At 34.5% G+C, this 15,523-nt stretch overlaps 1 protein-coding gene across 3 annotated transcripts; it reads right to left on the bottom strand.

Annotated features, from left to right (window-relative positions):
* Positions 1 to 208: 208 nt before the first annotated feature.
* On the bottom strand, positions 209 to 14,608 carry LOC121410400 (DNA-binding protein P3A2). Of its 3 annotated transcripts, none has more exons than XM_041602459.1 (9): positions 14,407 to 14,608; positions 8,949 to 9,155; positions 5,626 to 5,740; positions 5,207 to 5,333; positions 4,519 to 4,827; positions 3,783 to 4,037; positions 2,978 to 3,124; positions 2,464 to 2,569; positions 209 to 973 (listed from the first exon to the last, which is right to left on the bottom strand). In XM_041602459.1, the coding sequence occupies exons 2-9, from the start codon at positions 9,061 to 9,063 to the stop codon at positions 756 to 758; spliced, it is 1,392 nt and encodes a 463-aa protein (XP_041458393.1). In that variant the 5' UTR covers positions 9,064 to 9,155; positions 14,407 to 14,608; the 3' UTR covers positions 209 to 755. The 3 variants fall into 3 exon arrangements, with proteins under 3 accessions (XP_041458393.1, XP_041458392.1, XP_041458394.1); XM_041602458.1 differs by having other exon boundaries at positions 14,465 to 14,608; XM_041602460.1 differs by having other exon boundaries at positions 8,949 to 9,086; positions 14,465 to 14,608.
* Positions 14,609 to 15,523: the final 915 nt, after the last annotated feature.

The following is a 15,523-nucleotide window of genomic DNA, read 5'->3' as shown; positions in this document are numbered from 1 at the left end:
CAGATACGGCCCGCCAAGTGACTTTTTGGTATCCCCTTTTCAAATTGTTTTTGCTCACTCATGCGTGAATGAGAAATAATCTAAGTAATACCAGATGAAAGAGGAGATTCTAAGCTTTACATTGATAGGTCATTTGTCTATTTTATTTATGATTAAGTCATGATAAATCATCACTAAATCTCGGTTTAGTTTTTTCTGGGACGCACTGTACATGTATGTTGCATGACCCTACATGTACATGCAGTCAGTATTATCTTGTGCTGATAAATATGGTAATGAAATACCAACCTTATAAGAATCATTTCCAGCTTCAATAAAGGTTAAAATATGTAGATGACTAGAATTTCAAGATATCTTCCTCTCCAAGAATACAGTGTTATGAAATAATGCCTTAGTTAGTATACTTTCCTATTTTACAGTATTTAGTCAAACATAGATGCTTTGATAACACATTCATTTCAAAACCTTGCTCATGTTCATTAACTTATTCATCTAAAAATAATCCACAGACATTAATAGTCAACAAGGAAAATGTTTAGATTGCTCGTGATTGTTTGTGATTTGTTAAAATATATTTTTTAAAAAAAGTCAACAAGGTAGTTAGTCAGATTTCCAAAAAAGCTACCAAACCCTTTAATATGACTGAGCAGATATAAGCTATTAAATAATCAATGCCAAAACATACTTTTCCTGATATCTTGACTGTCCCGGAATGAAACTTCAAATCAATCATTCTTGAGCAGATCGGTGAAGCATTATGTATTTTGATCAGTTGGTGCTGAATTTACTACAAGAGTAGCAACTTGAGATTGAGAAGTGATAGGTTGTGTTTGCATGACAGAAGTAACATTCTTAATAGTTGGCATATTGGTTGCTCCTGCATTCTGTGGAGCAATGTTCACATTAGCAATTTGTATGGGCTGTCCATCACCTGCTACCACTGTCTGGTACACTGAAGCTGGAATAACAATACCTGAATACAAACAAAATAAGTATACATAGCATTAATGAGGCACTGATTACCTAGTTGCCCATTCAATAACACATTATACTGTATATTACCCTGGCTTTAGCTCCAGCTGTTAAAGGCTTGGTGCAATCAAGGAATTTACCCTGCTGGGAGCCCATTAACCTCATCGGGGTGAGTGCAGCACAGTGTGGATCAATTTCTTGTTGTAGGAAATTACGGCTGGGATTTGAACCCATAACTCTCTGTTTCAAAGTCTGGAGACTAATCCACTGCATCATACCACTTCATAATCATGGAAATGAAGATAATCATGGAACTGAAATTTGATTACTTAACCCTATATAGCCCAGGGGGGGCTAAAAGGCCCCCCCTCAACATTTTTCGCGATAATTTCTAAATGCAAAAAAATAATACGCTGAAATTTCATAACTTTTTTCTTTCACATCTCCCGGACATTTTGAGACCCTGTTTGCGAAAATCGGGGGTACACTTGCGGAGATATAGCACATATTCGTGACCAATGTCACTGAAAATGGCAATTTCCATCGACTTTTGTGTGTACAATGTATGGGTTTTACAAGAAGTGTTGTCAGATGAATGTTTTTTTTCTGTTTTTCCTCACATAACTTTCTTTTGGGCTATCACCAACTATTCTAGATTAAAAAAAAAAAAACAATAAAAAATAGAGATTTCAAAACAAAGAAATACATAATAAATTAAAAACAAGGAAATACATAAGAATTTGGAAACACAAGGAAAAAAGAATATTATCCAACATCTAATAAATTACGTTGAAACATTCAACTTTCTGGCTAATTTGCATAAGTATTTTCACTTTTTGATGATATGTCAAAATATAAAGTAAATATTACCTTTCTTCAGTACACAACTAGAAAAAAAATTTATGCCCAGACGTGGTAATCAATATGTGAAATTCAGAATTTCGAGAAAAATTAGCATATGAGCATAATTAATTACTATTATAATCTAATAATTATACAATTTCAATACAGTTGAGTGAGCTGTCTTTTAGATTACATGAATGGCTACTAACAGGCTTGATTCCATTGCATTTTCTCAAAAAATGGGGGGAAAACTACAAAAAAAATGAAAATTCCTTGAAAAAATTTGAATATTTGCATAATTAATTAGATAAATAAAAAATGATAATAAATATCACAAATTTGACAACGCATTCTTGTAAAATACATAATGACACACCCACACACCAAATTTGGTCGCAATCGGCTGAGAAACGGCCGAGATCTGAGGGGGGGGGGGCCTAATAGCCGCCCCCCCCCCGGGCTATGCAATTTCAAAATAGCCCGGGCTATATAGGGTTAAGATAAGGACACACTGTGCAACCATGAGTCATGACATTTCACCTTGCACATACTCTGACTGTTAATTATGTGTTGGTAGTGGACTCAATCTTTTCTGCTGTTAAATGAGCAATAAAGAGCAAGTTGGTTAAAACAAATGGCAAAGCTTACCCTGTGCTGAACCATCATTAACTGCTTGGAGTGATCCATCACTTGATAGTACAAGTTGAGTACCCTCAGCCAATGCAGTGACTGTTTGCCCTTCGGTCATCTCACCCTGAAATGAATACAAATTTAAAATTAGGTAACCAAAAACCACAAATTTAATGGAATTGATCTGAATTTGTGAACTAAGAAATAGGAATTCTAGATCAATCATGATTTTAATTTGATTTGAATTTTTTTGCAAATATTAGGAGCATGAGGCCCTGATGTCCATGAAATCATACTCTTCCATGTATTGAAAAATATATCTCCATTTAAATGAGAAACATGAGAATTTAAATTAAAAAGCATTTATGTTAATTTTTAAAAGGTATTCTTTCAATCAATTTTACTGCAACTCTTGAGTCTCTTCAATGATGGTCAGTATGTTGATACTTTTCTGGTCAATTCTTTGATAAATGTGATCCTTTGCATGTGCTTTTCTCTCTCACACATACACGCTTGAGAGCAATTTTCTTACATCTGATCCTTGTGCAGCAGCTACCTCAGCCAGGGTCTGTACAGCTTGAGTAGCCTCTGCTTGTTGATTTCCCAATGCATGCTGGATTTGCAAAGGTTGAAGTCTCACTTGCTGGAGAGTCTGAAGGTTAGTTAACTGTTGAACTTGCTGAAAGAAGGAAAATACAACTAATATTTTATATTGAAAATTACAAAATCACAAAGCTCATCAAAACCAACAGCACTTCACTTTGTCCAGAGCTTTTCTCTTGAGATCTCAAATGAGTACATTTGAGGCAAAAAAAGTGTTGTCACAGTAATTCACAACACTATGAATCTTTAAAACGTTTGAAGAATATTTCCTAGTGATTCATAAGAAATGTGTAAGAAAGGGTCACTACTTTGTACAGTTTAGGTCACATATATCTCAAATAACTGGAATGCTAAAACATCCAAAATTAACTTGAATAACCGTTTCATCCTAAAAATATTAGAATGATTTTGTAGATCATGTTTGAAGGTCATCCTGCAATGAATTGATGAATATAAACATTTGGAAGTTCATAAAAAAAATTACAGACAATAACAGAGACACCTGGGGGGTATTTCATGAAATTTGTCAGCACTGACTAAAATGTCGGTGCTGACAATTTCAGGGAAATACCTGGTTTTGACTGGCAGTGAGGCACTTGCCTCTGATTGTTACTACGGTAACTGTCGGAGTAAGCCAACTTGTCAGCGCTGACAACTTTCATGAAACGCTCCCCTGATTTTCAAAAACACATATATTTTTCAAGGTCAAGATGATAAATGGAGAGATCATTCACCGTAACATCTGCCAATGTTGCTACAGTGGCTCCAGTATCAACCTGGATGAGAGAAACAGTCCCATCAGGGTTATTGATTGTGTGTACCACAGCATGGGATGGTAATAAGGTTGCTGTCGGTAGTGAAGCAGCCTGGTTTTGAGATGCCTCTATTTCCTTGCACTTATCTTCAACAAATTCTGGCAAGAGGTCATCTCTCCCATGATGCTTGTAGCAGTTGATGACAATTGTACGTAAAGCATGGGTCCATGACACCTGTGAATACATGAAAATAAATAAGATAAATGTATATATTTCCTTCAAATTATGCCAATCATGTACCTCCTAATCTTTATATTGATAAATACACCAGTCTTGTTTTATTACAATATTAGCTCTGTTCCAAGAAAAAGAGACAAATTTATAAAACTCACAATGAGACATGGGGTTAGTTTCAAGTGAACTTGTACCTCAGACATGAGAAAAAGGGAAGTCATATAATTTTGGAGAGAAAACAAATATTAAATGTGACAATTTCTAATCGGTAGCACTAGAGACTAATCCCTGATGAGCTCATGATGCAAACTTTTAGGATATATTCTCTATAGTCACATACAGCTAGACAATTAATTGCAAGCCTGAATATCAGATGCAGATACAGTTGCAATCAATAAAAGCATTGTTTTAATACTTGCTTTTCATTAACTGAGAGATCACGCACTAATGGGGGAAAAAACATAAGCTTAGTACACTGCACCTTTCTCTTCTCATCTTCTGATCTAACATCACTTCTAACATTAGCCCATGGTAGGTCAGATGGCCACCACACTGGCCTGCAGCTTTCTTTTCCCCAACCTGGCTTTCCTCTTCCTGTTGAGTACTTGAGCATGAGAGGTATAAATGCCCTCAATTGGGCTTGGGTCATCTTATTTACTGGAGTTGGAATACCATCAATGACCAGAGGTGGTAGTTCATAGAGATCTGAATTTGCATCAGCTTGCTGGGGAGCTCTCTGTGCCAAGGCATTGTCAAGGTCCTGTAAGACTATTCCCCTTAAATTTCTCATCTGAACATAAAGGAAAATGAAAAAAAAATACAGGAAACATAAAAATTTTCTAGTAGAGAATTACAAATTACCAATAATGTAGCAGAAAGCATGTTTTCCTCATGAAGCAATCATAAAGATATCATTAACATAAGATTTTCTTATATTATGTTTAATAAGTTCACATTAACAAAATGATTTCATTTATATCTTTGCAGTTGTTTTCTAATCTTTTCTACGTCTTTTTCATTCTGTTTATCTAAATGTTTTCAATTAAACTTATTCAGAACAACTAGTGGTCACTTGGTGATTTTAAGTATGATGATTGTGCTGGCTGAGCATGAACTATGAGCTGCTGAATCATGCTCATAAGGACAATAATGATCATGATCATACTTACAATATTTTCAAGTGGAGCAGCTCCAAAGACCTTGAAATTGCCATCATGTTTTCCAGGAGTACAGGTTAGAACAACAGCTTGCTGCCCTACTCTTGTTGCATACTCATCAATAGTTGCTTTCAACTTTCTACAAGGATGATAATAAATGAAAGATGGTCTTGTTGGCTATTGTGAGATCACCTTTACCATGCTGGGTTTTCAGGAGGTTGTTAGGTCCTCCCCACTCCAACATCTTGGCCACAGACTGAGACCAGTAACCATCCACTTCTACATAATCAATCATAGTTTATTTTCATTTGATTTATGTTATAATCAAATAAGCTAATACAGGCACAAAACCATTCTTTTTTGACACATGAATGAGATCGAAGTAAGCTGCTTGTCTAATACTCATACAAATAGCATTATTTCAATCATACCTAATCAGTCTTGTTTGCTGTCTACGGCGTATGGAAGGATTTGTCTCAAAAGAATGTGGTCTTTTGCGTTTTTTCCCTGTTGCTATGGCTGCTGCAGCAGCTACACCTATTGGACCTATATCAAATTAAAAAAAAATCAAGTAATAGCATTACATGTATGACAAATTACCACTGATAAATAAAACCCACAACAAGTTCAATAAACAAATTAAACAATTACATGTAAACTTGATGATCAAAATGATGAGGACAATAGCACAATGATACTTCAGATCTCTGTACAATTATGCAGGACTCAACAGTCAACACTGGCTTTGGTCTAACAAACCGGTGTCAGAAAGGTGAATTTCTGAGTTTGGCCAAATTTGCTGGTGAAAGGGTAGATTTGAATGCAGAAAATAATTATCAGGTATCTTAATGCCTGAACAATTTCTCGTATTTTAATGGGTATTCTGGTGTCCGAGTCGGTCTGAATACACTGAATGTGAGAATTTCAAATAAACTTGTTATAATAAGTATTGTGTGGTTGTATCACAGAATATGCCAGATATCATGGAAAATAAGGAAATCAAACAATGTATCCTGAAGCTAAAGGATCTCACAAAGAAAATAACTATTAATAAAAATAAAGGAATGCAAACTCTCATACTACATGTATGGCCATACCAGAAGACGCAAATCTTTGCCAAAGAAAATCATGGAGGGAAAAATTGAAGGTAGAACAGGAAGAGGACGCAACAGGAAAAGCTGGCTTGAAAATATTGAGATGACAGGCAGAAAGATAAATGAATGCTGTGAGATAGCACTGGACAGAGACAGATGGAAAGCTATGACATCCGACCTCTTTAAAGAGACGGAACAGCGGTAAGGTAAAGTAAGGTAAGGTAATATGTCTAGATTGAAATTTGGTTACTCATAGTCTCAGTCACAATTTTCATAGTGTAAGAACCCCATCTCCCCCCCCCCCCTTTCAGAGCTACAGTACACCATGAAATGTGAAAAAAAATCAACAGAAGTGAAGACAAGTGTAAAGAGTGATGCTTTGAGGTTTTTTCATCAACAAAATCATTTTGTAATTTATATCATAATAAGATACTTATATCTATTTTTTTCTTCATTACTTCCCAAAGTTCATGTAAAGTCTCTTCAATGCAAAAACTTGGTGGAAACTGGAAACTAAGTAGTGCAGACATTGCAGATTACAAGTTTTGCAAGAATAAAACAAATATTCTTCCTGACATCAATCACCCTTAATTGGGAGAGAGGCCCTTTTATTCCCTTTGCTTGTCAAATTTTTCCTGACATAAATGACCATTCATTGGGAGTGAGGATGTAATATTTTTTTCTTTCTATGTCTTTTCATTGTCAAAACATTCCTGACATAAATCACAATTAATTGGAATGGAAGACCTTCTTGGAGTTTTTTGGTAAAAAAATGTCGCCTCCTCTGCTGGAAAATCCTGGATCTGCCCCTGACACATAATCTATCTTTTGCAATTTTTAATGAACAGGCTTTAAGTTATTTTTTTACATGTAGTTCTGTCCATGAGTAATCCTGCTTTTGTTGAAGTGCATTAATTTTCCTTTTAAGCAATTTTAACAAAAAGAACAAGATTCAAACTATTTGTTTGTGCAATGGCATGTAATCAGAAAATATTATAGCATTAAGGTCTGATGATGTTTGCCAAGTACTAGGTACATGTATACTTAGAATACCGTACCATACTCACTTAAGGGGGTACCCTGAACTACCCTGGGCTGAAAATAGTCATAATGAAATACATAGTGTAAACAGAGTAAAATTCACTGAGCAAAAATGAGCTGAAATTTCATAATAATATATCTATAAAAAAAAGTTATTCAATTTCAAAGTTTAGCAATACTTTTTTATAACAGTAATTGCCCTGAATATTCATGAGTTGGGCTGATGATGTCACATCCCTTCTTTTTTTTTCCTTACCATATTACATAACATCATAATTATTTCATAAATTTAGGCTTAAACTTTACACACCCACGGAATTCAGTGAAGCCAAACATCGTAAAATTTACTACACCCTCGGATATATATAAATACTACCATTACAAATTTGGTATCAAATTAAAGAGCGTATTAAGCTCATTCATATAATAGGGATGCCGGTAGGATCAAAGTATATTTCAGGTGGAACTTTCTTTGAAGTAAAAAAAGTGATATTCAAGCCAAATGTATTCTATTGTTTGTTATCATATTTTCAAACATCATGTCATAGAACAATATAAATGTCATATCTACATGATTGTATTACATTTTCTATTATGATATGTTACCACTGAACAAAAGAGGGTAGTCTGAAATGTTCGTGATGAGAAGTAAATAGCACAAATATGAATGTTTTTGTGAAGTTTTTATTTTGATTGGTCTAAAATATGAAGATTTTTTTGGGGAAAACAACACTGATATATATTTTTAAGCTCCTGGTGACAAAGCAATGTGATGAAGGGGTATGACATACTCATTTGTTTGATATCAAATTCATTATGATAGCACAAATATTTTACAAGATACAGTTAATTTTATGTCTGGCAAGTGTCAAATTTTCTTTGAACATCTGGCCTCAACTGTATTCATATATTTGTGTATGTATATGTCTCCATTCTATCAAAATAAGTTGCAGCAATGAATGTCTAATGCATTAAATCTGTTGTTAATCAATTTTTTTTTGTTCTTGGAGGAAAAAATTTCAATGAGTATAATTTCATGTACAAAAGAACAAGTGGTGATATAACACCATCAGTTGCTCACTGAATGTTTATAAAAACATGCATAGAAACGTTTCACCAAAATAATGCAAATGTCATATTATTCCTAGTGCAATATTGATAAAATTTTCATTATTTTGTGTGTCTGATTTTTCGTACTTTATTCAAATCATATAATTTTCAGCCGGGAGTACGCCTTTAAAGAAACATACCAGTTGTGGTAATGATCTCCAAATGAGTTTGAACAGAATCCAATGAAATTACCACCAAAGTGTTTGTACAATGTATACAATTATAAATTAAAAACATTTGCCAAATAGCGAGAAGAAAATGCGTAATTGCTGAGAAATTAGCAAAATAAGCACGGAATTCGATCAAATGTCAGGTATTTTTCGAAGCAATATCAATACATTGTCCCACATGTGCTTTTCTGTGTTAGTGATCATCAGAATTATTGATTTTGAGCTAAGATTTGAATTCTTGAAGAGAAAGTTTGACAACAAAATACAATGTGCTTTCATATTTCAAATAAGTCAAAAGGAGATGGTTTTTAAAGATCATGAGGAGAAGTAAAAACTCACCAGAAGCTGCGAGTTGTGCAGAGACATCATCTGTCATACTTGAACTGAGCAAATCTGAATCATCAAATGGTGTGTCCGGGGAGGACGGTTCACTGATATCTTCACTGATCATCATTTTGAACTTGATCTGTTATCCTCCTTATTAAAGTAAAAAATATCAGTCCAGTTGCCTTTAGGGAGTTTTCGCACCAAGACATTCAGAGGATTCTACAACAGTAAATTAATATAATGCACATAAAATGACAAAGAACAGCTGTGAGTACTTTAATGAAAATTGGTGAGCTGGAACAGCAGTTTCGTGCTAAGTTTTGGAGCCGACAAAAATTGCAAATATGTTGTTTGTTCAGAGGCAAGGATGAAACTGCTGAAGATTTTTCATTTACATGTACATTTTAAGAAGTAATCTGTGGTGGGAAATAAGAAAGCTAAAATGCTCAATTACAAATTTCATTTTATCTTAATTTCATGATATGTAAATGTATACTAAGGTCAACTACTTTGTATAGGAAACAATAAAAATGGGTGTTACGCATGGGACAATTTGAAAAAGTGGAGTGCCTCTGGGCAAAATGGACATTTTCCAAAAATTTGTATTGGCTCTTTTTCAGATCTGGATCTAATGTTTTTATCAAAACTCATATGGGATTTCATAAATACAAAAGGGGAACATAAATTAATTAGCAACATTTTTTTTCTCATGCATCTCCTTATACATGTAGGAGTATCCAAACCATAGGCCTACAAAAAATTCTGGACTATTGTTTTTTACTTAATTTAAATTTAACAGAAAACTTTTGCTTGTTTTGTAAAAATTTTTTTTTGATAATCTGAAGGTCATCATTTTACATCATATAAAATGAAAATTTTAAAATTAACGTTGCCTGTGTGTGAATATTTCAGATGTCACTCCGTAACCGGGTATGGGTTATGTTTTATTAATGAAAAAATACACAAATTTTTAATGTAATATGCATATACAGCTAGAACAACAAATAATCCAATCAATAACTCAACATTGTGATAGCCATTTAAAGTTCACTGAGTTTGAGTAATATGTTTTCTCCTCAAATATGCATGTCCATTTTACGTCATTCCGTAACCATTATAATGAATATTCATATCTCATTAATTCAGTGGGTCAAAATGAAAAATGATATCATTTTGAAAAGTTGGTTTCAGCAACTACTGTCAGGTACCATTTCTTTGCAAATAACTATTTAGATATGGGTGATTTTTTTGTTTGAATGCTAAAAACTTGTTTCTGAATGTCACTCCGGAACTGCCCCTCTGGCAGTCTCACCTGCATTACGGGATTCAATAAAGCAGAAGTGCTGACTTTGAAAACTACTATCAAATAATTATTCACAAAAAAAAACATTCATAAGATACAATACTACCTTCATTGACCCAAAATGATATTTAACCTAGATCATGTGACCTAAGACTTGTCCGTGATAGTCTGTGATACTTGATTATCCCTATGTCCTCATTTCATAAACTTTATCCATAAAATTTGAAAGTTATGACAGCAATTTAATCATTACCTCCAACATGGCCAAAGTTTATTGACCTTTGACTTTGGTCATGTGACCTGAAACTCGTACGACATGATCAGTCATACTTAATTACTTACTCTTATGTCTAAGTTTTATGAACTAGATTCCATACACTTTCAGAGTTATGATGGTTACTCTACAAATACCCTCACATGGCCAAAGTTCATTAACTTAAAATGACCTTTGACTTTGGTCATGTGACCTGAAACTAGCACAGGATGTTCAGTGATACTTGATTACTCTCATGTCCAAGCTTTATGATCTAGAACAATACACTTTCAGAGTTATGGTAATTCAACAAAATTTAATACCCCCAACAAGGTCAAAGTTCATTAACCTTAAATGACCTTTGTCATGTGACCTAAAAATCGAAAGTTTATGAATCGGATCCATAAACTTTCAAAGTTATGATAATTCAACAAATACCCCCAAATTGGCCAAAGTTCATTGACCTTATTAAAGGACATGTCCACCCCAACAAAAACTTGATTTGAATAAAAAGAAAAAAATTCAACAAGCATAACACTGAAAATTTCATCAAAATTGGATGTAAAATAAGAAAGTTATGGCATTTTAAATTTTCGCTTCATTTCACAAAACAGTTACATGTATATGCACATCTCGGTCGGTATGCAAATGAGGAACTGATGACATAACTCACTCACTATTTCTTTTGTATTTCATTATATGAAATAAGGAATATTTTTATTTTCTCGTCATTGTCATGTAAAATGAAGTTTCATTCCTCCCTGAACAAGTCAGTGGAATTCCATTATTTTAACATTTTGTGCTTCCGGCAAGGAGGTCCTAATCATCAAATTCGTAAAAATTGAAATATTGTACATGTATAATTCAAACAATAAAAAACAGAAGAAATAGTGAGAATGACATCATGGACTTTCTCATTTGGATGTAACTGGCTCGTTCATATAACTATTTTGTTAGAAATAAGCGAAAATACGAAATGTCATAACTTTCTTATTTTACATCCGATTTTGATGAAATTTTCAGCATTGTGCTTGTCTGATTTTTCTCGATTGATTCAAATCAACATTTTTCTGAGGTGGACTTGACCTTTAATGATCTTTGTAATGTTACCTGAAATTCGCACAGGATGTTAAGTTATACTCGATTACTCTTCTGTTCAAGTGATCTGGTTCAGATCCATACACTTTCAAAGTCATGACGAAATTTCAAAAACTTATCCTTAGGTTAAGATTTTGATGTTGATTCCCCCAACGTGGTCTAAGTTCATAGACCCTAATGGCCTAAATGACCTTGGTCATGTGACCTGAAACTCAGGCAGGATGTTCAGTAATGATGTAAAAAAATTAACCTTTGGTTAAGATTTGATGTTGACGCCACCGCCGTCAGAAAAGCGGTGCCTATAGTCTCACTCTGCTTCAAAGGCGAGACAAAAACAATATAATAAATTCATAAGACTATGATAAAAATTAAGCACAAATAATTGAAATGGCTCATTTAGAACTTTTCTTCACTGTTTCAAATTCAATAGAAGAAAATTATGAAAAGAAACGCTTGATATTTCCATGTTTACATTTGAATTTGTACATTCATGGAACAAATTCTGTGCATTCTCTATAGGAGAGAAAAATGTTCCATATTAACACTTCCTCTCTGACTTTATCAAAGACATAAAAAAGTAACCCTTACGACACTTTTTAGTCCACAGAAGTATACAAGAATAATGAAAACAAAACAGAAAATTCACGAGTTCTAAGCCAATTTTTTTATCAAATGAATGCTCTGGTCTTGCTTATAGTTACGGTACTGCATTTAGTAAGTTGCTCATGGTCACTCACCGTCACAATACCGAACAGAGCAATGTTGATCACAAAAATTAAGGAAAACAAATTCCTCAATTTTTTAGGTCCTGAAAAACTCCTGCTTCATTTATGCTATTCAAGAGGATTTGAAAACTAATGTTAGCAGGTACAAGTACTTTGTTGTGACAGTAATTTCTGGTCACTTCCTTTTGCAGTTTCAATATGAAATCAATTCTACGGTGTCAGTGCTGATAAATTTAGAAAAGGTTTCAAAGATAATGTTGGATTTTCTTGAAAAATGAAAAATTTGTGAGCTACATGTACAGAATCTTAAAGAACATTAAGCTATAGGCATATGCTAAATGTTTAAACATATTCTATAAAGAGGATCTTACAATGTACATGTACTACCCAACTGATAAAGTGCATGTGGGGCCTGGGGGCCACTTACACTGACGAGTGGATACCATGCGTGACCCCAAAAACACGTAAAAAGGGTGTCTTTTTCAAGATAGGGCACGTTACGTACGTAACGTAATAAGGGTGTCAAAAATACTAAAATAATGAAAAAAGGGTATCTACATGTATTTTCACATGCCAATACTTGTCAAGGGGTGCATTTTCAGAATATGGAAAATATACTTTAGGGTGCTTTTTGAGACCGCATGGTCGCCCATGGTATCCACTCGTCAATGGAAGTGTCACTTCTATACCCCCCGGGCAGGGGTATAGGTACTAAGTAATGCTTGGCTGAAGCTATACATGTAGGACCTAGATTGAATTGAGTCAGATCTATTACCTGCAGATTTGTACAACCTACTGTACATGTAGGCCAAGGGAGATCAAGGAAAGACCAATTCTAATGGGATTGCCCAGCTCTAGCTCTATTTTTTTTATTGAACAAGAAAAGTTTGCTTTTAGCTGATCGATACTCGATTGCTGCAAGACTGTGTGCAGCCTTAATTTTTCCACATTATCAATAACCTCGTAAAAATTGTCACAACATAATTTATAACTAGATTATAATAATTGTGAATAAAATACTAAAAATAGTCAATGTCATGATAACAACGAAAACAATAATAAAAATAAATAGGGGCCTAGATTCCTAGAAACATGTATTGTTAATGTTAGGCAGGTAACAATATGGCTTGGTCTCAACTAAAGTTTAAGTCTGAATTTGTTCTTTTATAATTCTCACAATTATGAAAAGACATCTTATTCTGACTCTCACTCTGCACTGACTGGTCTTGTCACTCTTGAGTCAGTTGAGTGACTCAGTGAGTGAATTCTGGCTGCTGTCAGAACAGGGCATCGAGTAAAGTAGGAATAGGGTGAGAGCTATATCAAATGTTCGACGCTCTCTTCATTCTTTTACAGAAGTTTTGGCAATATTGCTCAGAAGTTTACTGAGCACAATTAGTTTGTTAAGTCTTTCGCGGCTGCGTAGTAGGGCACACCGATCGGGGAAACACCGGCGCAGAAATTGATGGAGCATCCGTACACTATCGCGCAGACTCAAACGTAAAGGCAATATCAAAGACGATTTTCAGAGAGGACTGCGAATCGACCAAAATCATCCAAATCTGTTATTAGTTTGATCTGTGAGCTTATTCAAATTTTGGAACGGCAATTGAATTTCACGATATCGGCTACTTTAATTAAATAATTTAATGATAATACCGAAAAAATCCCGAAAGATCGCTGGTTATGATTTCTTTTCCAGCAATGTACAGCCTCGGCCTGCAGCTAGCTAACACTCTAAACGGCATTTTTCGTGGGCATTTTCATCACGACTAATGGATTCCAGATTGAACTAAGAGGGAGGTCAAAACATATTTCTCTTCGAAAAGGGAATCAACAGACGGGAAAGGGACTCTACCGTTCAGTTTGGGTCATTTTCATATTACAACGGTATTTAATTTCTAGCTTTCTTGACAAGGTCAGACTAGACGGGCACACACGCAAAGACACAGACGTGATTTCGATTGCTGGCAAAAATGGCGATCTGAATTGCGACTGCGCAGACCAATTCTCTAAGAAGAAGAGATCATTTCGGAGCAAATTCTTCACAAATAATGCAATAATTAGATTTCTTCAAATAAGAAAACTCACATAAAATATAGCACAATTATTGATGATCCTAGGCATTACAGTAAAAGCTGTGACATACCACAAAAATAGCGAGATTTCTGGTCCCTGTTATTGTCTTCCTTGGTGATTTTCGTATGCGCACACCATTCGAAAAACAACAACTACTGAGCATACAATATACCGGGTATACACTTCGGATCCGGATAGGATTTGTATACGGTATATAGTGTACACAGCATAGGTAGTGTACAATGAACGTACGGCCAAGGTGCAAGCAATTGGTGCAGGGTACGGTGCAAGCATGCGTGACGTGCATTGCATGCTGCAGCTTTCCGGGGGGGGGGGGGGGGCGTTCAGGAAGGAGTGATCAGCTCCCTTCCCTATTACGATTTTCGAGTTTTTTTTCATGGATTTTTTTGGGCCACGATACCCCTGCCAACACGAGTAGTGCATCTAATTTTATCTTAAAGGGGTGGTCCGGGCTGAAAATATTTATATCTAAATAAAACAGAGTAAAAATCACCGTAGAGAAAAAATATTGAAAATTCCTTCAAAATCGGATAACAAATAACGAAGTTATTGAATTTTATTTCATCAATATTTTGTGACGATATGCACATCGTCATGAATATTCATTAGGTGGGCTTATAACTGTTTCATTGGAATAATGCAAATCTTTAAAATTCAATAATTTAGTTATTGAATTTTAAGTAAAGCAGTATTGCCTTGGTTAATCAAAGAACAGGCTTAGTCCTATATACAACATCGTTGGAGTAGGCCTAAACTAAACTAAATAAACCTGTCTTTTCTTGTTTTAACTTTCTGTATTATATTTCTTTATCTTTCAGTGAAATGAAAGCATGAATGGAGCAGTTGAATTGAGGTCAAGTCCACCCCAGAAAACTTTTTAATTGAATCGATAGAGAAAAATCAAACAAACAACGCTGCAAATTTCATCAAAATCGGACGGTAAAATAAGAAAGTTATGACTTTTTAAGTTTCGCTTATTTTTCACAAAACAATTAAATGCACAACTCGGTGATATGCAAATGAGAGAGTCGATGATGTCCATCACTCACTATTTCTTTTGTTTTTATTCTTTGAATAATACAATATTTCAATTTTTACAGATTTGACA

Source organism: Lytechinus variegatus, chromosome 3 (assembly GCF_018143015.1).
Source record: "Lytechinus variegatus isolate NC3 chromosome 3, Lvar_3.0, whole genome shotgun sequence".
NCBI classification, from domain to species: domain Eukaryota; kingdom Metazoa; phylum Echinodermata; class Echinoidea; order Temnopleuroida; family Toxopneustidae; genus Lytechinus; species Lytechinus variegatus.
Note: the sequence above shows the minus strand (reverse complement) of the source record. Positions and strands in the feature narration are given on the sequence as shown.